Here is a 25,410-nt window from a genome sequence, read left to right as displayed (position 1 = left end):
ACGCTACTGGCCCTAGTGCCTTTATAAGTCTAGTCATGTTATACCCGTGTTCCCTTATTGACCAAGTTGTTTGGTCTATATTTGCAGCTCGAGTCTATGATCAGCACTGATTGCCCTTATCAAAGAGGGACATAGGTGACACGTCTGGGGTAAATTTACGGCCTCCCATCCAGTAGTCTAAGTTTTCTTAAATAGGGTCATTGAGGAGTTCTGTTTTACGTGACTTGGGAAGTTGTTCCAGAGGAGTGACAATCTCTGGGAGACATATTTGTCTCTCCAGCATGTCCTGTTAACATCACAGGCCAGGTTAGGATCCCTAGAGGGAGTGGCTCTTGTCCCATGTGACTTGCAGATGTGCAACATTTCCATTAGGGCAGGTCAGAGACTGCTCTGTAGGTCAGGCACAAGTCAGCTGTCAGCAGCCTACAAGATACAGAGAACAGTGACAGGGCCTTCAATCTGTCCATGTAGGTCATGTGTTGAAGGCCCTGAATTTTCTTAGTGAGAAACCTCTGAGGTCTCTCTGGCTGTTGCAGGTGTCTGGTGAGGTACATACAGAAAGGGGCATTGTACTGTATTACTGGTCTAATGAGGGATGAGTACAGGGGAGTTATAACATCCTCAGCTCTTGATGCGATGCCCTTATGTATGAGATGTGCAACATAGAAGACCTTTCTTACTACTGTGGACACATGGTGATTGAAGTTAAGATTGCTATTAATCTGTGTTCCCAAATCTCTCACCACAGGGTTTGAGCTAAGGGGGAGCGGTGCTGTTAATATTGTAATTTGCAGGGACTTCCTCTTCACCAAAAGGGATGATAACACATTTTTTTTTGCATTTGGTTTAAGTCCATGGCTGTGGCACCAGTCATTTGTCTGTGTAAACCCTTTTTGTAGTATGTCAGCATCGTTGGAGGACTCAGTGATTGCACCTGGTTTGCAGTTGTCAGTGAACTTGGTAAGCCACAGGCCATCTATTTTCGCCTGGAGTTCTGAGAAATAGATTGCAAACAGTAAGGGTCCACACAGATCCTTATGGTACACCACTGGTAACTGGACTGCTGGTAGAGGTGGAATCCCCAACTTTGACTGTATGTGTTCTGTCAGTGAGCCAGATGTTCTTCGTCTTCCCTTGCTGCAGTCCTGACAATTGGGTATAGTCCGCGTCCCAGTCGGCCCGAATACCAGAGTATAAGGCTGACGTCGGTCATGGCGCCTTAGACTGACGTCAGTACGTCAGGGTACTAATGCGCATGACCGACGTCATTTCCTCAGTCTTTTTTGCCGCATGGTCCGATGCAGAAGCAATTTTGCGAGTGCAGGTTGGCGTTCTGAGATTTTCCGAAACCGGAGTTTCAGACCGAATACAGAGTTGGCTAAGTAACCCGTTAGAACATTTTGGTTTTTCTTGCCTCAGTATTTAACGGATGTCAGAAAAAGTGAATAACTGTATTTCTTGTGGGAAGCAGATACCGCATAGGGATTATCATACATTGTGTATACCTTGTTTAGGGCCTGAGCACGACGTTGTTGGTTGCCGCTCTTGTGCTAGATTTAACAAGCGCACTATTAAGAGGAGGCTTGATTGTGCTAGGTTAGTGTTTGGAAGCGTTGCAATTATACTATGCCGCCGGATGCTCCGGCGCCTGCTTCATCTAAGAAGCGCAAGGACAAAACAGTGAAGTCTAGGGTGAGGAACCGCAGTCCCGGACGCCGGTCCTTTAGAAGGCTCAGGGGAGCCAGAGGTTTTGCCAGGAGTCTCTATGGAGTCTCAGGCAGATACTTTACTGTTACAGGATGTGCCCTCTCAGGAGGTAGGCCAGGCTGAGGGGCTTCTCAGGTCACTGTTCTTCCCTCTCTTCCCAAGGTAGTTAGGGCCTCTCCTTCTGTTGCCAAAGCTTCTTTTAGAGGAAGGCCAAGTTCAGCTTCTGTAGGGGCTTCTCCTAGCATTTCGGCTCTGTGCCTAAGAAACATATGCTTAAAATGGCAGAAGATTTGATTACTCTGATTAGAGGTTCTATGCCCCACCTGATAAGAGGCCTAGGGTGGAACAGGAGTTTGATAGTTTTGAACAGTGTTCACAGGCTTCAGAGTCTTCTGTGGAAGACTTGCAAGAGTTTCCTACTTATTCTGATTCTGATGTGGATGATTCCACTCCTTCAGCTTCTCCTCCTGAGGATTTTTCATTTTCAGAGACTCTTCACTCCATGAGGGAGCACTTTAAATGGGAAGGCCAAGATTACTCTGACTCCAGAAAAGGCTTAGGAATTCTTGTTTTGCCCCAGCATAGGCCCTTAGCTATTCCTCCTGTGTTGAATGTGGTGGAGGATGTTTTGCAGAGGCTTCTCTGAACCCTGATTCCTTGCCTCCTGCTCCTGTTAAGCCTGATAGGTATTATAGGGTGCCCGAAGCTCATAAGTATTTGTTTAAGAGTCCCAGGGCGGACCCAGAAACTGTTTCTCAGGGGCCTAAAGGTGTTAAAGCTTCTGTGGTTAAAAATCCTGTACCCTCTGATAAAGAGGCAAGGGCTTTGGATAGGTGGGGTAAGAAAGTATATACTTCTTCCACTCTAGCCATGAGGGCGTTGAATTGTCAATTTCATATGCTGAAATATCAGAATTATCTCCTTTCACAATTGAAATCTAAGGTGGATGCTTTGGCGGAAGGTATTGAGTGTAAAGAATTGCTGGATTTGGTTCATGTGTCTGAACAAGTGGGTAAGCATTCTTTGCAGTGTGGTTTTGATGCTGTTCAGGCCTCCTCGAGGGTGGCTGCTACTAGTTCTGTTCTTCGCAGACATGCATGGTTGAAGGATCAGAATTTAGCTGAGCATGTTAAGACCAGGATTTTGGATGCTCCTTTACAGTCTGATGTGTTGTTTGGACCGCCTGTGGAAGCAGTTTTAAAGAAAATGGAGGACAAAGCTAAGTCTATGCAGACTGTTAAAGATTTTTTGCAGGTGCAGCCTCCGAAGTTTAGTAGAAATTGGCCTGCTAAGGGCTGGACATATCCTGCTTATGGTTCCCAGTCTAGGGGTAGGTCTAGACGTGGTAGGGGCAGGGCTCAAGGTTCGTTTAGGCCTAGATCAGACAGTTCACCTGCTCAGACTTCTGGTGAGGGCAGGGGTCAGTCCTTTCGTAAGCAGAACCAATGACTTGCCTTTTCAGCTGCCAGTGGACTCTCGTCTGGCAGCTCCTTTGGGAGGAAGATTGTCTCTTTTCAAAGAAAATTGGGATTTAATCACTCAAGACAGATGGGTGCTGGATATCATTCATCACGGGTACCGATTTTATTTCCACACAATGCCCCCTTTCAAAGGCATGCCAGATGTTCCTCCTCCACAAAGAAAAGAGGCTCACAAGCAAGTTTCTCAGTTACTCCAGATAGGGGCTATTCAGCCAGTCCCTGTGTCAGAAAGGGGCTTGGATTTTATTCTCGCCTGTTCCTAGTACCAAAGAAGGGGAACACGTGGAGACCAATTTTGGATTTATCTATCCTCAACACTTATCTGGACATTCCCAAGTTCAAGATGTTGACGTTACAGCAACTGTTACCTCTGCTGGGCAAGGATCACTGGATGGTAACTTTGGATCTCAAGGAAGCTTACCTTCATGTGCCCATAAGGCTAAGTTGCAGAAAGTATTTGCGGTTTCGAACTGGAGATTTTCATTATCAGTTCTCTGCATTGCCCTTTGGCTTATCTACTGCCCAGAGTATTCACAAAGGTTCTGGCTCCAGTGATAGCTTACTTCAGGCTTCAAGGCATTCAAATTTATCCTTACTTGGACGACTGCCTGATTCTGGCTCAAGAAAAGGAACACCTTCTACAGCATCTGGAATATGTCATAGCAGTGCTAAGATGCCTAGGGTATTCTGTGAACGAAATAAAGTCCAGTCTAGTACCCTCTCAAGACATGTGCTTTCTGGGTGTGAGACTGAATACAGCAGCCCAGATGGCCTTTTAACCCCGGACAAACAAAAGAGTCTGTCACTTTACTTCCATCAACTATCTCATCAGTCCGTGCTGACTGCAAGGACAGTCCTTCAAGCATTAGGGTTCATGGCATCTTGTATTCTGGTGCTTCCCAATGCCAAACTGCATATGAGGAAGCTGCAATGGTATCTCAAAATGTATGGACACAGCACTGCCAAGATTTGGACACTGTCATTCAAATAATACCTTGCCTTCAAAAGGAATTCTTGTGGTGGGCTCAGGAATGTCACCTAAACAAGGGACTCTCTGTGACCCGGCCAGAGGCGAGTCAGATTTTAACGACAGATGCCTCGGACACTGCTTGGGGAGCTCATCTAAATGGAAAGTGGATACAAGACAAGTGGCCTGCCAGACTACAGCATCTACATATCAACATGAAGGAGATGTTGGCAGTCCAGTTTGCATTGATGGCGTTCAAGGAGTTACTTCTTCCAGGGCAGGTGTTGATTCTGACAGACAACACAACTGTCATGTGGTACATCAACAAGCAAGGGGGAACACATTCTTATCCTCTATGCAGGCAAGCAATGATTTTATGGGAGACTGCGTTAAGCCTGCAACTGACTCTTCAGGCAAGGTTTCTGCCAGGAGCACAGAACTCCCTAGCAGATGTATTAAGCAGACAAATCATGGATCCCCACGAGTGGAAACTGGATCTTCATGTATTTCAGACATTGACAGTGTCATGGGGAACTCCAGACATAGATCTGTTCGCTTCTCCACTAAACCACCAGCTGCCAAAGTATTGCACAAAGGGGTTTCATCACACAGCTTGGAAAGTGGATGCTCTGTCTTTCAGTTGGAAAAACCTTCATGTCTATGCCTTTCCACCTCTACCTCTTCTTCCAAAGGTATTACTAAAGGTCAGACAGGACAGGCCAAGGATGATTTTGATAGCTCCAGATTGGCCTCGCAACACTGGTACCCACTTCTAAGGAGTCTTGTAAAGAAGCCTCCATGGCCTTTACCTCTGATTCCTCATCTGTTATCTCAGAAGGACGGTCATCTGCTCAATGTCAAGCTTCAATCTCTTCATCTCACGGCTTGGCATATTCTGTGTTGAAGCATGGTAGGTCTCAGCTTCCTCAACAAGTTTTAAATGTGATTATGGAAGCTAGAAGGCCTAGTACTAGGAGAGTGTACAGAAAAATGGAAGAGATTTTTATTTTGGAGTACAGCAAAGAATTTGGAGATTTCAGAGCCTAATTTGAGTGTGGCTCTTCAATATCTTACTGAATTATTGGACAAAGGTTTGTCTTTCTCTTCCATAAAGATTCATGCTGCAGCAATTTCAGCTCACTATGATTGTGACCCACCTTTGTTTTCGCATCCTTTGTTCAAGCAGTTTCTTAGAGGGGCAAAGAATATAAGACCCCCGTAGAGCTCCTACTCCTGCTTGGGATCTCAATTTTGTGTTGGAAAACTTACTCTACAACCTTTTGAGCCTGCAGCTACTGCTGAATTGAAATATTTGTCATGGAAGACTGCTTTTCTGTTGGCTATTACTTCTGCAAGAAGGGTGTCTGAGTTGCAGGCCCTTATGGCAGTAGAGCCCTTCTTGATTTTCCATAAGGACAGGGTATCATTACGTACTAATCCTTCCTTTATGCCTAAGGTGGTTTCTAGTGTGGCTTTAAACCAAACTATTCATTTGCCTACGTTTTTTGCAGATCCTCAAAATAAAGGGGAAAAGATTTTACACACTTTAGATGTACACAGGCAATTGCGTTATTATTTGAGCAGGACTAAAGATTTTAGGCAGTCTCAGCAGTTACTTGTTTCTTTTGCTTTAAGTTCACAGGGCAAGCCTGTGTCAAAACGAACTATTTCTAGGTGGATTGGCTTTTGCATTGCATTTTGTTATTCCCATCATGGCAAAGAGGTTCCAGCTGGGATTAGGCCTCATTCCACTAGGGCTACTGCCACTTCAACAGCATTTCTAAGGGGTGGCAACTAAGGATATTCTGGAGGCAGCTACTTGGAGTTCAGTGCATACTTTCTCTAGGCATTATCACCTGCCTATATACTCTAAGACTAGAGCTGGTTTTGCCACAGCTGTTTTACAAGGCATGTTGTCAGCTCCTGCTACTTTATAATTTGCCAGCCTCCCTTACCTCTGCTTTGGGATTCTACCCAATTGTCAGGACTGCAGCAAGGGAAGGCGAAGAACATAGTACAGTTTTGTACCTACCATAAATGTAGATGTTCGAGGATTCCCTTGCTGCAGTCCAATTTACCCTCCCTCCTTCCCTCTGTGTTTCAGGGTGGTTGTGTAGGTGAGTTTACATGCTTATATTTTTGTATATATTTCTGTATATATTGTACATGTTTTTTGGTGCAGGTTGTTTTTGGGACTTGTCTTTTTGGGTCTTCTGACATCTGGGGCAAGAAAAGACTGAGGAAATGACGTCGGTCATGCGCATTAGTACCCTGACGTACTGACGTCAGTCTAAGGCGCCATGACCGACGTCAGCCTTATACTCTGGTATTCGGGCCGACTGGGACGCGGACTATACCCAATTGTCAGGACTGCAGCAAGGGAATCCTCGAACATCTACATTTATGGTAGGTACAAAACTGTACTTTGTCTGCCCATCTAGTGACATATGGGTTAATTCCCAGCTAGGTGTGTTTGTCAATGTTGTCTTGGCTAAATCAAGATAGGCTGTATGTACTGTTTTGCCGTCATACAGGGCTTTGTTGACATTCTCAAAGAAGGCCACCTGGTTAGATATGCATGAGCTACCCTTAACAAAGCCAGATTGGGTCAGGTCAAGAGTCTGAAGGTCACCTATGTCTTTGTTGATAAGTTCCATGATGATCCCCTCCATGGCCTTGCAGATAAGGCTGGTTAGGCTTATGGGTCTGTAGTTCTCAGGGTTGGTTGATGGACCCCCTTTGTGCAATTGAATTACTGTTGCTGTTGTCCACTCTGCTGGGACATAGGCAGAACTTAGACTGTGGTTGAAGTGAGTGGCAAGTCGTTCTGTTAGGTCCTGATGTTAAGTTGTCCATCTCGCCTTCATTCTTGCTGGATGGGTTCGGAGCCGACCTCGGCTCCGACTCGGCCACTCTAAAAGCTCGAGAGTTGGTTCCACTGGCTCGAGGCTCCCCTTATATCCCACAATGCTAGGCGGTATTACCTCAGATCTCGTTTGCCGCTACAGCTATCGAGACGTGTTGCTTCAACCGGCTTCAGGTGAGTGTAGAAAATAGTTTAAAAAAGTTACAAAACCCCTTTAAATTAGTTTTCCTTACAGTATCCCCTTATTTTAAAGGATTTTTATTCCTTCTTCCTTGTTCTTTCCCCTTTTTTTACCACAAGAACTTATAGTTCTTCCCTTAGGCCTTTCGGGCCCTCCCATCTCCCCTTGGAGTGTATGTGTTTTTTTGTAGGGACTTTTATAAAATTTAAAACTATCTAAATTTATTTAGTTTAAGTTAGTTTTATTTAGTGTATAGTGTAATCGGTGTGTTTGTGCTTGTGTGTGGTTACACTTGTTCCTTGATATGTCCAAGGATTCAAAGGTCTCAGGCTTCAAGAAGTGTGACTCGTGCTGTCAGAAAATGTCTCTGGCAGACGGTCACACTTCTTGTGTGTACTGCCTGGGACCTTTACACCTGCAGGACTCTTGTGCTGTATGCCATGGCTTCAGCCCTAGAGTCCTGCAGGAAAGAAAGAACAAGCTTATTTTATGGGGCTTGTTAAAGCCTGAGGTCCCCGACTGCATCTTCGGGCAAACCCTCTAAGGCTTCTAGGTCTTCGGCTCCAGGTACTGAGTCGGCACCTAAGACTTCTAAGTCTACTCCTGCATCGGCTCGGCTGGAGCCGATGAGACTCTAACTTCCACTGTGGTTCCCTCGGCTCCGGCGGAGCCGAGGTTTTGAATGCTACGTCGGCTCCGATCAGGCTTTCGGAGCCGACATCTAGGAAGAGGTCAAGGTCACCGTCCCTCGGCTCCGTTCATTCAGCTCCAGCTTCTCCCCTGCTGTCTGAACGGAGCCATAGATCACTCCTCTAGGTCTTGAGGCTTTGGACCATGACCTTCAGAGGGTAGTGAGTCGACTTCTTAAGTCCGAGGCACTGGCCCAGATGCTTCAGAGCCCGACTCATCAGTCGATGCTCAACCCTATTTCTCAGAATATTCCTCCTCCGACTCCTTTGAGCTCGGAGCCGGGGCATTTCGGACCCGAGACTGTGATACCGTCGGAGCCGATACAATTGTCTTCGGCTCCGTCGGCTCCGATTTCTTCCTTGGAAGAATCTCGGGCCGGACTTCCTCGTCGGCTCCGAGGGTGAGTGGCATCGGACCCTTGTCCGACCCCGCTCTCCCTCTCGGTGCTTCGGCGCTGGTGAGTTCGGCTCCGACATCGGCCTCGGAGCCATCGCTGTCGGTGCCGAGAGAGGTTTTCAGCTTTCGGGCGGGACCTCTGGCTCTGCCTGACAGAGGTGCGTTCGAGGTCATGCGGAGTGTGTTGGAACCTGGTTCAACTCCACAGTCGGCTCCGTCCGCCTCCCTCTTGGTGCCTCAGGTTATGTCTACTCACTCCCTCATCCCAGACCGCAGAGAGCCAGCTCCTCAAGAATCCCCTGTGGGGATCTCATCCTCTTCCGAGGCCTCTCCTGAATTGGCAGAGGAGCCCCCTAGGAAGAGAAAGTGTAAGAGGAAGCACATAGACTCACCTGAGTCTGTCACCTCTGATACAGATTTAGAGGATTCCGAGGGTTCCCCGTTCCCCTTCTGAAGATGTCTCCTTTGCAGACATTCTAGAGATCCTGAAACAGAGGAGAAATTGGCCAGCCCTTAACCCTTCGGAGGATGAATCTGTGTATCTTGAGGCGTTTGGCTCTCGCCCTTCCACCTCCTGGGTGTGCGCACACTTTGACCCCCTCATGCAGGTGGTAGCTAAAAGGCTTGGCCGGCTCCTGACTCTGTGGACCCCACCCCCAGGAGACCTTCAAAGTTTATCACAGCACCAGCAGATAAACAATTTCTCACTAAGGGAGTTTCTGTGGATGCTATGGTGGTAGCTGCCGCCACTAAGAAGGAGCTAGCTGATCCTTCGGTGCCTGTCCATCCTCCTAACAAGGAATCTAGGTCTATGGACAGGTACGGGAAGCGGATGTTTTCGTCAGCGACCTTTGCTATCGTTAAGCTGAACTACCTCTGCCATTTCACTCGTCTTCAAAGAGACTTGATCAAGGAAGCGAGTGAGATGTTGAAGGACCCTACAGCTGTGGGTTTTCAGGACAAGATGAACGCTCAGCTGGTTACCCTAAACTCTATAGCTAACTCCTCCATGCGCCTCCTTTCATATGCGGCTGATGGAGCGAGCAGAGCCGCAGGGACAGGTGTGGCCTTACGCCGGCATGCCTGGATGCGGCTATGCAATTTTGCGGACCCCTTTAAAACGTCTTTCACTAATTCCCCGTTTGATGGATCATCCCTTTTAGGTCCTCAAATGAAAGAAACCTTGACAAGGTGCGAGACAGATGGCAAAACTCTTTCTGCCGTCGGAGTCCGTTTTTCTACTCCTTCTAGACCTTACCCCAAAGGCCAGAAGAGTGGGAAGATGTTGTTCATAAACAATCTCAAGGGACTTTGCCTGACGACAGAGTCGGTTCCCCTCTAGAGGCAGAGGGGAACAATAATGGTAGACGATAAGCCCTAGAGGCAGGGGGGGGGCCGCAGAACCAGGGCAATCGAGAAACCTTTTCCGATAAGCCCTTCCAGCACCCCTGAGGTGTTGCCCGACTGTCCACCTTCGGAGGCAGTCGGGGAAAGATTATCACTGTACCCAGAAGCCTGGCGATCCCTAACTCAAGACAAGTTGGTACAGTCCATCATTTCCGAAGGCTATTCCATTCCGTTCTTCGCATTCCAAATCAATCAAAAAATCCCTTCCAGATGTTCCACCCGGCTCAAAGGGATCAAGCAGCGTTGGAAATATCAAAGTTGCTTGCAAAAAGAGCCATTCAGCCAGTGCCAGCAGACCAGCAAGGATCCGGAATCTACTCCAAGTTCTTTTTGGTTCCAAAGAAAACAGGGGACTGGAGACCCATTTTGGATCTCAGTATCTTGAACAAGTCTGTCAAGAAAACAAGATTTCGGATGGTCACGCTACAATCCATCCTACCCCTATTGGGAAAGGAAAACTGGATGTGCTCTATAGACCTCCAGGATGCGTACTATCATATAAAAATGAACAGACGCTCCAGGAGATTCCTCCGCTTCAGGCTGGGAACCAGTCACTTTCAATTCAGAGCCCTGCACTTTGGACTCACCACTGCCCCCTGGGTGTTTACCAAATGCATGGCAGTGGTAGCTTCTCACCTGAGATGTCAAGGATTCCAGGTGTTTCCTTACTTAGACGACTGGCTCCTCACAGCTTCTACCAAGCATCTTCTTCTACTTGCCAGAGACTACACCTTTCGCATTTTTCAAAAGTTAGGTATCTCAATAAATTGCGAAAAGTCTGTTTTGTCGCCTTGTCGTGCTATTACCTTCATAGGCGCAAATCTAGACACAGTCAACATGTCTGCGAGACTCACAGACCAAAGAATAGCAGACATACACAAACTGGTCCCCCTTCTCTTCCACAGCAACAGAGTCAAAGTCAGATTAGTTCTAAAAGTACTGGGTATTATGGCGGCTGCTATCCCTCTACTTCTATTAGCCAGATTTCACATGAGAATCCTTCAATGGATGCTCTTCACACAATGGTCATACCAACAACTTCCGATGTCCCACACCATTGTGATTACGCAAGCATGCAAGAATCATCTTCTTTAGTGGATTTCTTCCCCCCAGCTCTTCCTAGGAAGACCCTTTGTCCTTCCCCCTCCGGTTGCTACTCTGACAACGGACGCCTCCCTGATCGGGTGGGGGGGGCATTATCAGGGCAGAACAGTCCAGGGCATTTGGCAACCAGTCGAACGCCACTTGCATATAAATGTTCTAGAGATGAGAGCAGTGCTTCTAGCGTTGCAAGCCCTTCAAGACTCTCTTCCCTTGGGAACGATAGCAATTCAGACGGACAACATGTCTGTAGTGTGGTATATCAACAAACAAGGCGGAACCAGGTCCTACCCCCTATGTCGAGAAGCACTCAGACTGTGGCAATGGGCGATTTCTTCTCAGCGGTTTCTGATAGCAACGCACATCCCCGGGAATTCCAATCTTATCGCGGACAAGTTGAGCAGAGCTATCCTCATGCCTCACGAGTGGTCTCTGAAAGATTCTATCTTGGAGAAAATTTTTCTCAAGTGGGGTCAGCCTTGCTGCGACCTTTTTGCTACTCCCCAAAACAGCAAGTGCAAAGATTATTTCACCCTCTTCCCCTTACCAGGCCAGCCCAGCAGAGGCGCTCTAGTCCAAGTTTGGCCCGGGGACTTCTGTATGCATTCCCTCCCTTCCCACTAATCTCTCAAGTGATACAGAAAGCTATCGCTCAGAAGGCCTCATTGATCCTCATTGCTCCTTACTGGCCTCGACAGGTTTGGTTCCCCTTTCTACATCAATTTCTGTTGGAGCAACCCTGGCATCTGGACCTAGTTCCAGATCTTTTGATCCATCAGTCGGGTCAGTTACATCGCTCCCTCCCCTCTCTGAACCTCACTGCTTGGTTCCTCCAGTTCCAACCTTAGCCAGGCTTCCTCAAATATCTCACTCTGTTCGAGATATTTTGATAGCTTCCCATAAATCTTCCACTCAGAGGATTTATCTTAGTAAGTGGAAACATTTCGCCTATTGGACTCAAGGAAGGGACATAGATCCTTTCACTGCTCCCATCCAAATAGTCCTTGATTTTCTAGCTGAACTTTTCCATGCAGGTTCTTCTCCTTCTACTCTTAAAGTTCAATTGACAGCTATATCTAACTTTCATGTGGGCATCTCAGATTCTGCCATCATGTCTCACAAGCTTTGCAAAGCTTTCTTGAAGGGAGTTTTTCTTCTTAGACCTCCTATAAGAAATCCTCCTCCCTCTTGGGACCTTAATTTAGTTCTCACATCTTTAATTCTTCCCCTTTTGAACCTGCAGCTTCCTGTTCAATGAAATTGCTATCCTGGAAGACTCTATTTCTGGTAGCCATTACTTCAGCTAGAAGGGTCTCAGAGCTTCATGCACTCAGCAGTCGACCACCGTATCTATTGTTTCATAAGGATAGGGTATCCTACGGACCAATCCATCCTTTTTACCTAAAGTAGCCTCTGCGCAAATCTAAATCAAAACATTGACCTCCTGTGTTTTCCTAACTTTTCTAACAGGTCTGAACAAAATTGCATTGGCTAGATGTCCATCGTCAATTAAGGTATTATTTGGATAGGACCAAACAGATCAGAAAAACTGACCAGTTGTTTGTCTCTTATGCAGAAGGCAGAAAGGGCCTTTCAGTTTGAAGGTATCACTCTCCAGATGGCTAACATCCCTGATTTCCTTTGTGTATGAAATTAGACACCGAAAGTTGCCTAACAAACCAAAGGCCCATTCGACTTGAGCTTTGGCTACTTCTATAGCTTTCCAAGACAGGCTGCCTATTGATACCATTTGTGCAGCAGCTACATGGGCTACTCCTCACACTGTCATTTCTCATTATAAGTTGGATTTAGCTTCTAGACATAGAGCTAATTTTGGTTCCACTGTACTCAAGAGTCTGTTCCGATAGGCCACCCGGGACAAGGTGCTAGGGACGCGGTCCCATCCATCAAGAATGAAGGCGAGATGGACAACTTAACATATAGAAGTTATGTTCTTACCATAACGTTCCATGTTAGTTGTCTTCTTCTCGCCTTCTTTTAAGGCCCCACCCTCCTTCACCCTAGCCTGGACAGACCTAGAGGAGTTTGATTGTGACCTCTCTTTCTACCACCTCTATTGTATATAGGTATATGCTATACTGTGCATATATTCCTTCATCAGGTTTTCAGGTCACCTTCTTCCCTTCCTTTTATAGAGGTGGGTTTTCCCTTTTCCAGTAGTTCTGGAGTTATTATTGGCTGGGCCTAGCTTACAAACGAGATCTGAGGTAATACCGCCTAGCATTGTGAGATATAAGGGAAGCCTCGAGCCGGTGGAACCAACTCTCGAGCTTTTAGAGTGGCCGAGTCGGAGCCGAGGTCGGCTCCGAACCCATCCAGCAAGAAAGAAGGCGAGAAGAAGACAACTAACATGGAACGTTATGGTAAGAACATAACTTCTATTTTTAGACCATTTAGTAGGCAGTCTGGGATGTTATCCGGTCCCACAGAGGCTGTGTTTTTGGCTATGGAGAGTACGGTTATGACCTGCTCTTTGGAGATACTAGGTAGAGGATTGGTGACAGGTATGCTTTGGAGAATGTCTGTTGGGGACCGGGGGGGTGAAGTTTGTGCCAAATCTATCTGCTAGCAGGTTGGTGATGTCCTCAGGGTCAGTATGAGTGGTACCTTTCACTAGTAGTTCGTCACAAAGCTGGGCCTTCCCTTTCAAATTTATGATGTAGCTAAAGAATGCCTTGTGAGTATCCTTAACTAGGGATGCTAGTTTAGCTTCGTAATTGGCTTTAGAGGACTTTACAAGATATCTAACTTGCTTGTTCAAACTGTGGAGGGGTCCTTCTCTGAGTCAGTTCTGCCTTGTCCTTGGACATTAGTTTCTTCCTCTTGTTGTATAACTTGTTTATGCTTGATGTCCACCAGGGTGGCTTGTTTTTTTTTTTTTTTTTTTTTTTGTGAGGACCTTGTTTTGATCCGTTCGGGTACAGCCAAGTTTGTATAGGTGTTTATACGGGGCGTTTGTATACACCTCTGTAGAGGAGTCATTTTTGACAGTGGTAGTGGGGGGGGGGGGGGGGGTTGAAACTATTTATGCCATCACTTAGGAGGCTATAGTTTGCTTTGGAGAAATTTTTCATCCTTTTTGTTCTTTAGGGGGGCCAGTACAATCATTACTTCAAACGAGACTGATTTATGATCTGATCAGACCTTACCAGGAAGGGCAGCACACAGGGGGTAGTGCAGAGACCCCCTGTGTGCTGTTTAGCTGCGGTTAAACTATTCCAGGCTCCACGAAGTCTGCACTTCAGTTTTTCCCTAGAAACTTGAAACACTTCCCAGCACTAGAAATAAGGCAATTTAAGACCGGCACTTATTAAAACTCACTAAAACTAGCACTAGCTTACAGCTTGCACTTCAGTCCTATACTCAGGAAGTATAAGGCTCTTTACTCATCCAGTCAACAATACAGTCCCAACCATCTATTCAGGCTTGTTCAAGGGACAGCTTCAGGTGTGCTCTCCGGTCCAGCTGGTGAATCTGGGCATCCTGAGGCAATGTTCCAGTTGCCTCATGTACACAGACAACCCCCTCCTCCTCCCAACCAACACAAACATATGTGAGAGATGCAGCTACATAGCCAAACTGGAGGCTAAGCTCTCTCAACCCACGACTGGATCAACCAGTCACAAGGAGAAGGGCAACACTAGCACCACATTACCAGACTCACATAGACCAGCCATAGCTGCACCAGAAAACAACTCTCAGAAACACGCAAAAACATACTCGGAGGCTCTAAATAAGAACCTGCCTAAACAACAGAGACCTCCTAAGCATACACCCAAGCAACCCCTACCCCACAACAGAAACCAGGTAACACATACGTCACAATGTCAGTGTGCCAAGCAAAAACAGCCCCTAAGGCTAAATAACACACCTAACACACTAGTAATCAGTGATTCTATCATCAGGCACACAGACGTCCCACTCACTAGACTGAACAAGGAGAAGGTTAATGTGAGCTGCCTGTCATGTGCCAGAATCCGCCACATAACACTTGCACTCAGGTCACTCCACAACAAGTACAAATATGACTCTGTCATTGTACATGTTGGCGTAAATGACATGAGACGTACCTCCCTGGACTACATGAAAAGAGACATGGAGGAGCTCTCTGACCATGTAGCCCAGGCTGGTATGACTCTGACTCTGAGTAGCATCCTGCCCTCACCCAAAATGATGCCAGCATACGAAGAAAAAATGATCAGTTTCAACAATTGGTTAAACTACTGGTGTCATTCAAAGGGGATCCAGTACTTGTCAGCCTGGGACGACATGCTTGACAAGCCACGTTGCTTCGCCAGAGACAGCTTGCACCTGTCGCCCCTGGGCTTTCGAATACTGGCCAAGACTCTTGCCGCCCCAATACTGCCTTTTTAGGCAAGGCTCAAAAGACAAACCCGCCTCCATAAACAACAATAATAAACAAAAACTGAGGGTAATGCTGCTCAACGCCAGAAGTCTAAACCTCAAAATGCACGCACTCAAGGCTCTCCTTAGTATGGAGGAAATCGACGTATGTGCAGTGACAGAAACCTGGTTCAAGGCTCCAGAGAGCACCCCAGCACTACCAGGCTATAACTCCTACCATACCTTTAGGTCCCAAAACCAGGACCGGAACACAAAAGGAGGGGGTGTGTCCATATTCATCAAGAACACCCACACCTCCAGTTATTAGCACAGCACGCGGAATCTGAGACCATCCAAGTGCAATTGACAGCGGGTAAATTGACTCTTCAATTTATAGCTTGCTATATATCTCCCACCTTGTCTCAGGACCCTCACGCAGCATTCCTGAGAACATTAGAAAGTGTGAAGATTCTACCCAACACCATGCTACTGGGTGACTTCAACTATCCAAACATTGACTGGGAAAACTACTCAAGCTCAAATGCCCTAGCCCAATGCTTCCTTGAGTTTATAAACTCAAACGCCCTTGAACAGCTGGTCACCACTCCCACAAGAGGTGACAACATACTGGACCTGGTCATCACCAACATGGGGAACCTATGTTCCACACCTGAGGTAAACTCATCATTGGTAAGATCAGATCACAAACTAATCACACTGGACTCTCCCCCCCCCCCAGTCAAGGAAATCAAGGTAAAAAACTTCTCTAAAGCCAACTTCACACTCCTCAAGACTGAGGAGGGAAGTTTCAAAGCTCCCAATCAAATGGAAAATGATGACCCATCAGCAGAATCCTTTACAAGTGTATTCTATGAACACATTCAAGAATGCATGGACTGAGCCATCCCAAGTAAAACCAAGACCAACTCCTCAAAAAAGAGGAAGCCAGTCTGGTGGACCCCGGCCATAAATAAACTTTAGAACAGAAGGAGGTAACTCCTGCAAGATAGAACAAAATCCCAAAATAAGAAGGCATCTCTAATTAACATCAGTAAAAAACTGCGCTCCCTCATTAAATCATCCAAGGCCAACTTCGAAAGAAAAATAGCCAATGACTCTAAGGATAACCACAAGGCCTTCTTTAACTATGTCAAGAGTCTAGGGGCAAACTCTCAAGATATGCTCCGAGCTAGTGCATAATGGCCATAAATACACTGAACCAACCGACATTGCCAACATCCTGGCTGACAAGTTCAGTGCAAACTTCACCCCCCCCCCACCTCTCCGCCAAAGGGGCTAGCACCCATCCCAGAAGAATGTGGTGCTCCAGATATCTCAGACACACAAGTAAAGACAGCCCTTGCAAAGGCCAAAAACACAGCATCAGTGGGACTAGATGTTGTCCCAGGTTGTGTCTTACACGAGCTTCAAAATAAACTAACCCCCCATCTCAAATCACTATTCAAACTCAGCCTCTCTACAGGCAATGTACCCAAAGAATGGTGTACAGCAACAGTCGTACCACTCCACAAAGGTGGTGCCACAACTGACCCTGGGAACTATCGCCCTATAAGCTTGACTAGCTTGGTCTGCAAAGCCATGGAACGCATTATCATGGAGCTCATTAACAGGGACATTGGGAACCTCCAGACACTGGACCTCACCCAGTTCGGCTTTGTTAAAGGCAGATCTTGCCTCCTGAACTTGGTCGACTTCTTCGAAACAGTCACCAAGGCCATAGATGAAGGGAAGGTGGTCCATACAGCATATCTGGACCTCGCTAAGGCGCGTCTACACCATCCCACACTCAGGAATCATAGACAAACTCACCAGCTTAAATATCAAATTGGCTCTCAGACAGAACCCACACGGTAAGAGTGGCAGGCTGACTCTAAACCAGTCACAAGCGGAGTCCCACAGGGCTCGGTCCTGGGACCCCTCCTGTTCGGTATATATTTTTCCGAAGTACAGGCAAAGGAGGACGGACTGTGGCTAACCAAGTTCGCAGGTTACTGTAAATTGAGTGCAATAATTGACTCTCTGGCTGACACAGACATCCTGCAAAAGGGTCTCACAGAGACAAACACCTGGTGTCAAAGTCACGGCCTCAAGCTAAATGCCAAAAAATGCATAGTAATCCTATTTGGGAAAAACAAAGTACCTACAAACTACCACATAGATGGGAATCCAATAAGTACAGAAGAAGTAATTAGGGACCTGGGTACCCAAGTAGATAGCATGCTCTCCTTTGATAACCACATAGCCAAAACGGTCAGGAAATCCTTCTGTGTGGCACACCTGATCACAAAGGGTTTCTCATCCAGATCCAAGGAGGTGATTGTGCCCCTTTACTCCTCACTCATTAGGCCCATAATAGAGTACAATGCCCCATTTGGGATGTACCTCACTAGACACCTGCAACAACTAGAAAGACCGCAGAAGTACCTCACTAAGAGGATTAAGGGCCTTAAACAATTACCCTATGAAGCACGACTAAAAAAGCTCCAGCTCTTCTCAGTCACTTGCCGTCTGCTCAGAGGTGACCTATGCCTGACCTATAGGGCCATGTCAAACCCTGAACTAATGGACATGCTTCACCTCAAAAAAACGAGATCCCTCAGAACCACTCGTTCTAGCGACTTGAACCTATGTACAACAATAAACAGGACATGTTGGAGGGATAGATTCCTGTCCCAGCGACTCCCCTCACTCTGGAGTAGAATCCCAATCCATATTCGACAGAGCTCCTCTCTGACCCTCTTCAAGAGAAATTTTGATGAGTGGATGGGTAATCATAAGTTCTACCCTGGGATCACTTCAGGAGCGCTGTTGACAGAGGCCCAGGTTACTAATCTAATGGGGAGGCGAAAGCCATCACTCTGTGGCTAGGCTTATAAATGCCCATGGGCAGATAGCCTAGTACTTACCTATGAACCTTTGTTGGTGAGTACTAAGTCTAGGACATTTGAGCCTCTTGTGGGGGTGCAGGCTATCTGTTCCAGAACATTTGTATTAACAAAGTCCAGGAACCTTAGGGCAAGTGTGTTTGTACTCGTATATAACTCCCAATCGATGGAAGAATAGTTGAAAATCAACCATGACCAAGGCTGTAAAGTGAGTGATTCAAGTGGGTCCAGGTAGGCAGAGTGCTTCTTGTGGTTCATGGTGGGGGACCTATAGCCAACACTGATATGGAAGGGGGTTTTATCTACAGTTAGATGGACTTGGAGTAGCTCTAGGGAGTTGTACTGTTTGACCAGTCTTGAGGTGTGTTTGTTTTTAATGAAGATGGATACACCTCTACCTTTGGTTGTTTCATGCTCGTTTTGAGGTCTGAACGTGCGGAAGGTATTGTGACCTTGCATGACCAGGGTGCTCTCTGCGGCCTTGAACCATGTCTCTGTGACTGCACAGACATCGTCATCTTCCAAGGTAAGGAGTACTTCCAGTGAGTGCAGTTTCCGATTTAGACTCCTAGCATTAAGTAGCATAGCCTTGAGTCTGTCAGGCATAAAAGTAATAAAATAGGAACCTGAAATAATTTAACTTTTTGATGTTATAACTGATTTTCTTTCAAGGCAACATTTGATGAAGTGCAGAATGCAAATTTCAGTAAGTGATAGGTAGTGCACATACTTATAATTGGTGCCTGTATACAATAGTGATGGCATTTTCTTTTCATTTGAGACATATTGATGATGTCATCTACTGCATTATTGCAGTTTTCGGGTTTTGATTTTGCTGAGATTCATTTGTTGCTTTTTTTTTCTCTTGCAGTATTTGACTCTGAAGCAGAACCTGGGGACATAACAAAAGCAGTACCACATCTCGAAAGAAGAAGATGCATTTTGATTGACTAGCCTGACATTTAGTCTAGGCTGAAGTCAATAATGACTGTTCTTTGACAATTTTGTTAACAGGATCAGTGCCTTCTAGACAGACTGAAGGAGTTTGTAGACAGAAACACTGAGCTTTAGTTGTAATCCATATGGAGCAAAACTGAGAGAAGCAACAGTGAAACACAGTCCATTTGCAGAGTCGCTATATGCAAACAGATTTAATCAATGCAAGTGTCCAGCTGTCCAGCAATTTCTGAATACTTTTTTAAAGCATATGTTGTTATAGTGGAGCTCAGACTGTAAACATCTGTGATATATTGTTAATGCAGTGATAATCTCTTAAATTACACACGTTTTACTTTCCTAGAAGTGTGAAACAGGTGCCTTTACAAATGAGCTTTATGAAATGCTGTGTTAACTACTAATCACCCACACACAGTTGAGCATCAGATAGGAGTTAAACTCCACCCACAGATAGTGGAGCAAAACCTAGGAGTTTTAATTTCACCCCCACACAGTCATGTATCACACAGGAATTTAATTCCACCCACATGTGATCATACATCAACTAGGAGTTAAAATAACCTTAAGAGTTATGTTATTTCTAAGAGCTGCATGATGAAATCTAATGTGTGCCCCCTGAGATATATATTGCCTCTTTTTCATTTATGATGATTTTTTTTTATTTTCCATATTTACTGTACTTTTTATACTTAACTTATTTTGTACAAATGTGGTGTGTTGCATTCTAAGTGCCTGTCATGAACTACTGTGTGGGTAACATCTACAAGACTGAAAGAACTTCCTGATTTAGTTGTGTTTTGGGAGTATTTTCAGTTATGCCAGATAATCTGTGCTATTACCAGTTTTATTTAGTATCTTTTTTCCATGCTTCTAGTTTGCATTTAGAAATATTCTATTAACTTACTTCTTATCAGGAATAATTCTGATGCTTCACCTAATGTTTTATTTTTTTTTTTTTTGCACTGTTCAGTTTTGTATATTTACAAATAAATGTATTTTTATAAATAAACTGGATGTTTGATGAAGTGTTTTGTTCTCTTTATTTGAATTTGAGGAAACCAGGATATCTGGTTTCTCTGGGTACTCTGGTTTCCTCCCACATTCTAAAGACATGCACTAGGTGTATTGGGGATTAGGCATGAGTGTCTGCATTTGTGACACAGAAGAAAGACTTGTCAACCTATTTATATTTCCTCTCCTTTGCCCTAAAAACTCAGCAGATCACAGAAGCCTTCTGTGGGGTCACTCTAGGAGTCAGCTGTGACTGGTAAGAGAGCAAGTGGGTACTACAGCCTGGGACGATGGTCAGTACATGGATTACCATTGCAGTAGCCTAAGGTGTTTGGGTATTACCCCCTGCACAGACCAGCGGCCCAAAGCCTTTGGTGCCTTCCATGCAGTCCCTATAAAAGGCAGATGGAGTTCCAAAACACTTTTGCCACCAAAGTGAGCGCTTCCTCTGCAGGTCCTTGTTCTTTAAATTGGCTAACGATCCTTCAGTAGCTAGGCAGGTAAGTTTCTGTTGGGGAGAGCCTTCCTATTTTATTGGTTTTATAGGATCATAGGAGGTTACTAGGCTAATGGCCCTGATGCCCTTATAAGCCTAGCCAAGACTTTATCGCCAAAAAAAGAAACCTCAGTTAGCACCTGTTACCCCTGTCAATGAGAGACATACGTGGAACCCCTGGGACAAATTTGTGGTTTCCCATCCACTCATTTGTTTTGGAATCGCAATAACGCACATCCACATACATAAAAGTGCTATGTACCTTCTGAAAGTTTCAGCCAGTTTCATTACTAGATGTGTGGAAGCTAAATCCCAGTTTGTCAGAGGAGATTCTTGTCTAGCTGGGTATTTCACAGGGCTCAGCAGTCGGCTCCTTCCTATCTGCTGTTTTTGTAAATGAAAAGGATAGAACGGTGTGGTGATATAAACTTAGCAAAACATGCAGATTATTCAATTCCCTCACAGCTGACACCATCACTTTGGAAAACTGAGATGCATAGCACCTTCAATTCCTTGCAAACATAGCAGTGCCCAACAGAGCCAAACAAAGTCCATGTTCAACAGCAGCAAGAATCTAATGTCTAACACTGTGGATACCATCTTTCCTCTGTGAAGTATATGTTAATTCACATTACAACTCTGTTACAGATGAAGTTAGCTACACCAAACAGCATGGTTTTACCGAGAGACTATCTTCTCCAACTCGCAGTCTCTTCTTCCCTTCTTCTCAAGATAGAACAGAGTTTTACTTTTACTTATGATCATCACTAGCCATCACCTCACAGCCTGAAGTGGCTAGCAGTTATACACTAGCTGTGCCTAAAATTTGCACGAGTTGTTCTACTTCTTCAGTGTCCCTCATTAACCAATGTCCTTAAAGTCAAAAACCAAAGTGAAACCTGTATATTCATGGTCAATAATAAACCCCAAAATAGCTGTTTACTCTTGACTGGCGAAATTTACAAAGTGAAATTTAAATGACAAGCTCTTACACTAAGGCAAACCTCAGATAAACATGTGCTTCAAAACATACTGAAGAATATGTATGCTCACTGCACTTGTTACCATAATGCAGTAAACGCTACACTGTTTTGATTATTACTCAGATGACTACTGCACCAGGCCAGGCAGTTAAGGTCTTGAGGTTAGCATTTAATTGTCAGTTCACTAGCTATTATGCAATTCTTTTTGTGCATTTTGGTGTCACTTAGTAATCTATCATCAAAGTTACTAGTTATTTTGTAAACCTCAGCTATGTATTGTTCTCACAGCTCTATGTTGAACACTCATGAACTAGTTCAGCTAAAATATATTGTTGTGTAAACAATTCACTGTAATTGTAGATGTTTGAGTGTGGTCAGTGTTGCAGTTATAACATATAGGGATGTCTGCCACTGACCAGTTCCAATGTCCAGTCTGGTCTTCGGATCTCAGAAACCCTTCCTCATGAACAGGATGAAGTTACCTTATAATAAACATCTACATGTAACTTGTATAGACATGGTGCCCACCCATGCCATCTTTAGTTCTTTCTTGCCCCCCCCAAAAGCTTGGCAGAGTCATACCTACATCCAGGGCTGCTACTATGGCTTGTCCCACAGATATAGCCTGTGACACAGGATTCAAGACCTCTTTAGGGAACCTGAACAAGGAAAGCATGGCCAACATTATAACTGTGAAGGGGGAGCCTTTCTTGTCCGCTTTAATTACTTTTACTATAAAACAAAATGACTCGGGCTGTTACTGCACTTGGACAACAGAGTTGTTATGCTGGTTCTTGTGTAAACATTTTGTTTGGAAAGGTTTTGACTAAAAATTGTTATATTTATTGAAGTTTTATGTATTGGTACAGGATGTTGTGCTTGTGAGGGAATTTATGTGGTTTGCTTAGCACTGATTCACTTGTTCTGTGCTGTTCTCTTTACTACCAACACTTCAGACCTCTTTTCCTGCTTATTGATGGAGCAGCTGTTGGACTTTATGGTTCTTCCTTCCCTAGCTCAAAAAAAAGAAAAAAAACTTACCCCGGGATTCATGAAGCTCGGCGCAAGGCCGGTGTAAGGCCTGCGCCGGTGGTGCAGTGAATAGTCGGCGTAGTAGCGCCATATGCATAGTAATGAGTGTGCGCCGCAACCACAGACACGTGCGTAGTGTACGTGAGCGAGCCCAAGTAGGATGCGTCCGGAGGCGTGGCTAAGCCGGCAGGCGATGAGCAACCTAAAGTGCTGACTGCCACAGTCCGCCCATAATAGTAATGTCACCAGCCAGGGCCCGTGCAGAATGAAACGCACGCAGAGTATGCAACATAGTACCCGTCCCAACAAAACGGAGAAGCAAACACAACCCACGAAGCCCTAAGTGTACCCGTCCAAGGAACAAAGAATACGTGTAACACCGTGTTCGTCCCACAATGCACCGTCAGTGGGCATACCCAGAGAAGGTGTACCGCAGCATGTCAGCGCGCCGCACCGACAAAGGAGTAGCGACTAAGGTTACCACCTGTCCCACTTTGCGAGGGGCAGTCCCTCTATGGGCAATTGTGTCCCGATAAAAAATATTAAAAACGGCAAATGTGCTAAGATTGTAGGACATAATTATATCCCGTATTTTATGTAATGGTTGCATAAAATAGTTATTTCTGTAACTAAAATACCTAAATGTCACAAGAAACAGAATAAGCAACCAAACTGCTACAAGAATAAGCTTTTATTTAGGCAAACAAGTTAAGTTCTATGCTATGTACTGACCGTGGTTATGTGTTGGCCTGTAAAATCTGATGTGAGTCCCGAAAATGTCCCACCTTGGCTATTGGAAAAGGTGGCAACCCTAGTAGCGACATGGGCATGGTCACCAGGGTTACCAACTGTCCCACATTGCTATGGACAGTCCCTCATTTGACAGTTGTGTCCCGCCAAAAATCGAAAAATGGCAAATGACCTGAGATTTCCGGGCAAAAATATTCCCTCAATATACCTGTAATAGTAGCATAAAACATATATTTTGTATATGAAACACATACATGGCATAAGAAACCGAATAAGGAACCCAAATGCTACGAGAATAAGCGTATATTATGGCAAAAAAGTGAAGTTCTGTCATCTCTACTTGCTGTAGGTATGTGTTGTCCTACAAAATCCGATGTTTCCACAAAAGATGTCCCACTATGGGCATTGGAAAAGGTGGCAACCATAATGGTCACAAGCAGTAGTGAGAGTACACAGCCGGGTAGCCGTGTCGACATAACAACAGGAAGGAACCAAGATACCCTAAACACAGGCAAACATGTGCATAGCAACATGTACCACACCCAGCAACGTGTTTGTCGCATACACAGGACGGCGTATGTCTAAGCGTAATATCCAGAAGCAGAACCCATGCATGCAAATGTTATACACAATAGCCCCATTGTAGCATGTAAGTCCCACCCATGTACGACCGTGCACCCAACCCAGCTAGCAGCCTTGTGCAGCTACACACCTACACACAATGGGCATACCTGAAATGTGGTAAGAAGTATTGTTTTAGGCAGTGCCACGTGGGCAAATATGTACCCCACATGTCACCAACCCACCTCAGGTACAGATATGCAAATGGCTGCATGTGAATGTGTCTGCAGAATGTGTACATCCCGCATGTGGTATGCACTCGTCCAAACCCTATAGGCTTACTGCACACGGTGCACATAACTGTACACATGTGGACAAGTCGGGATGTTGAACCACCGCACTGATGATTAGCTATGCAGACAAGTCAAACGCATATAGCGGAACATGTGCCTACCAAACAGGATGTCCTAACAGGGTGCCACAGGCACAGAAGGGGAAGGTGGGACATCACATGTGGAGAATAAGCGTTGCGGACTGACCAAACACCCACGGCCAAGGTAAAGGACGGAACAACATGCATATGGCCGGATGGATGTTGTTAGAAAAATATGTATAGAAACACATATGAAGTGCCAGTTTAGAAGCAAAATACTATATAATGCATTGAATTGTACTGTACAATATGGCAGTAGAAATGATCATGCATGTAATTGGTGAAGCTTAGCTGCAGTGTGATCGAACTCTGACCCTGGCAGTAACCAGTTCAGCAGGCTTATGTCTCTCAGCATTAATTATCTGCTGGGTTACAGAAAAATAAATGTGTGTACATGTATATCATCCTCCCTTCCACCGAGGAGGATGGCCTTGTGAGCTCTATCGAAGATAGAGTACAACTCCTTACCAGAGAGACAAAGGAACGTATTAAGAAATGAACTGACTATTGTATCGGAACAGTCCAGGGTCCTTGAAACAGCAACAATTACAGAAGGACACTGTAATTGACCAGGTGCCTTGCAAGGCTGTGTTATTCTCATGGGAAAACATTTTAAAAGCATTACCTCAGCACCCTCGTATGAATAGAATATTGCGGACCATAGTGATGGAAATGCCCTGTGACTGACCACGTCAGTAAGGTGGGCAAAAGCTGATTGTAAACACTATATAAACAAATTGCTTCCTGTATAGAGTCAGACAAAACTCTCATACTTGTACTGTATAGTTTTTTGCCTGCAGGTGTACACTACTAAAATGTTGTGAACCTGAGCTTCCTGTGTTATTGACTGTCACTTAGAAAAGCCTACTGATTTCTGCAGTCTGGTTTTAACAACTTATTTGACATTGTGGTCCTTCTTAGCCGGAATTCCCTTGGTAAGCTACAGGTCAGAGTGCATGGGTGGTTAGACATCTGTGCAGGAGAAGTTGCCTAAATGGTTCTTCTTGAGTGAAAAGACCTCCGACTGAATTGTTGTGTGTAAAGAGGCTGTCCACTGTCTGATCTGTGGCTGAAAAGCGGAAAACTGGATCCCAAGAAGAAAACGTGCAGTCATAAACAG

General features: G+C 45.2%; 1 protein-coding gene across 1 annotated transcript in view; it reads left to right on the top strand.

Moving 5' to 3' along the window:
• Window positions 1–19,979, top strand: part of IQCC (IQ motif containing C) — a 258,336-nt gene extending 238,357 nt beyond the window's left edge. Inside the window, exon 5 of the mRNA XM_044082574.1 lies at window positions 18,939–19,979. Within this exon, the coding sequence (XP_043938509.1) occupies window positions 18,939–18,971 (33 nt within the window). The 3' untranslated portion in view covers window positions 18,972–19,979. The remainder of the gene's footprint in view (window positions 1–18,938) is intronic.
• Window positions 19,980–25,410: the final 5,431 nt, after the last annotated feature.

Source organism: Protopterus annectens, chromosome 1.part1 (genome assembly GCF_019279795.1).
Source record: "Protopterus annectens isolate FY-2018-M chromosome 1.part1, PAN1.0, whole genome shotgun sequence".
NCBI classification, from domain to species: Eukaryota; Metazoa; Chordata; order Ceratodontiformes; family Protopteridae; genus Protopterus; species Protopterus annectens.
This window is presented reverse-complemented; position numbering and strand designations above follow the sequence as displayed.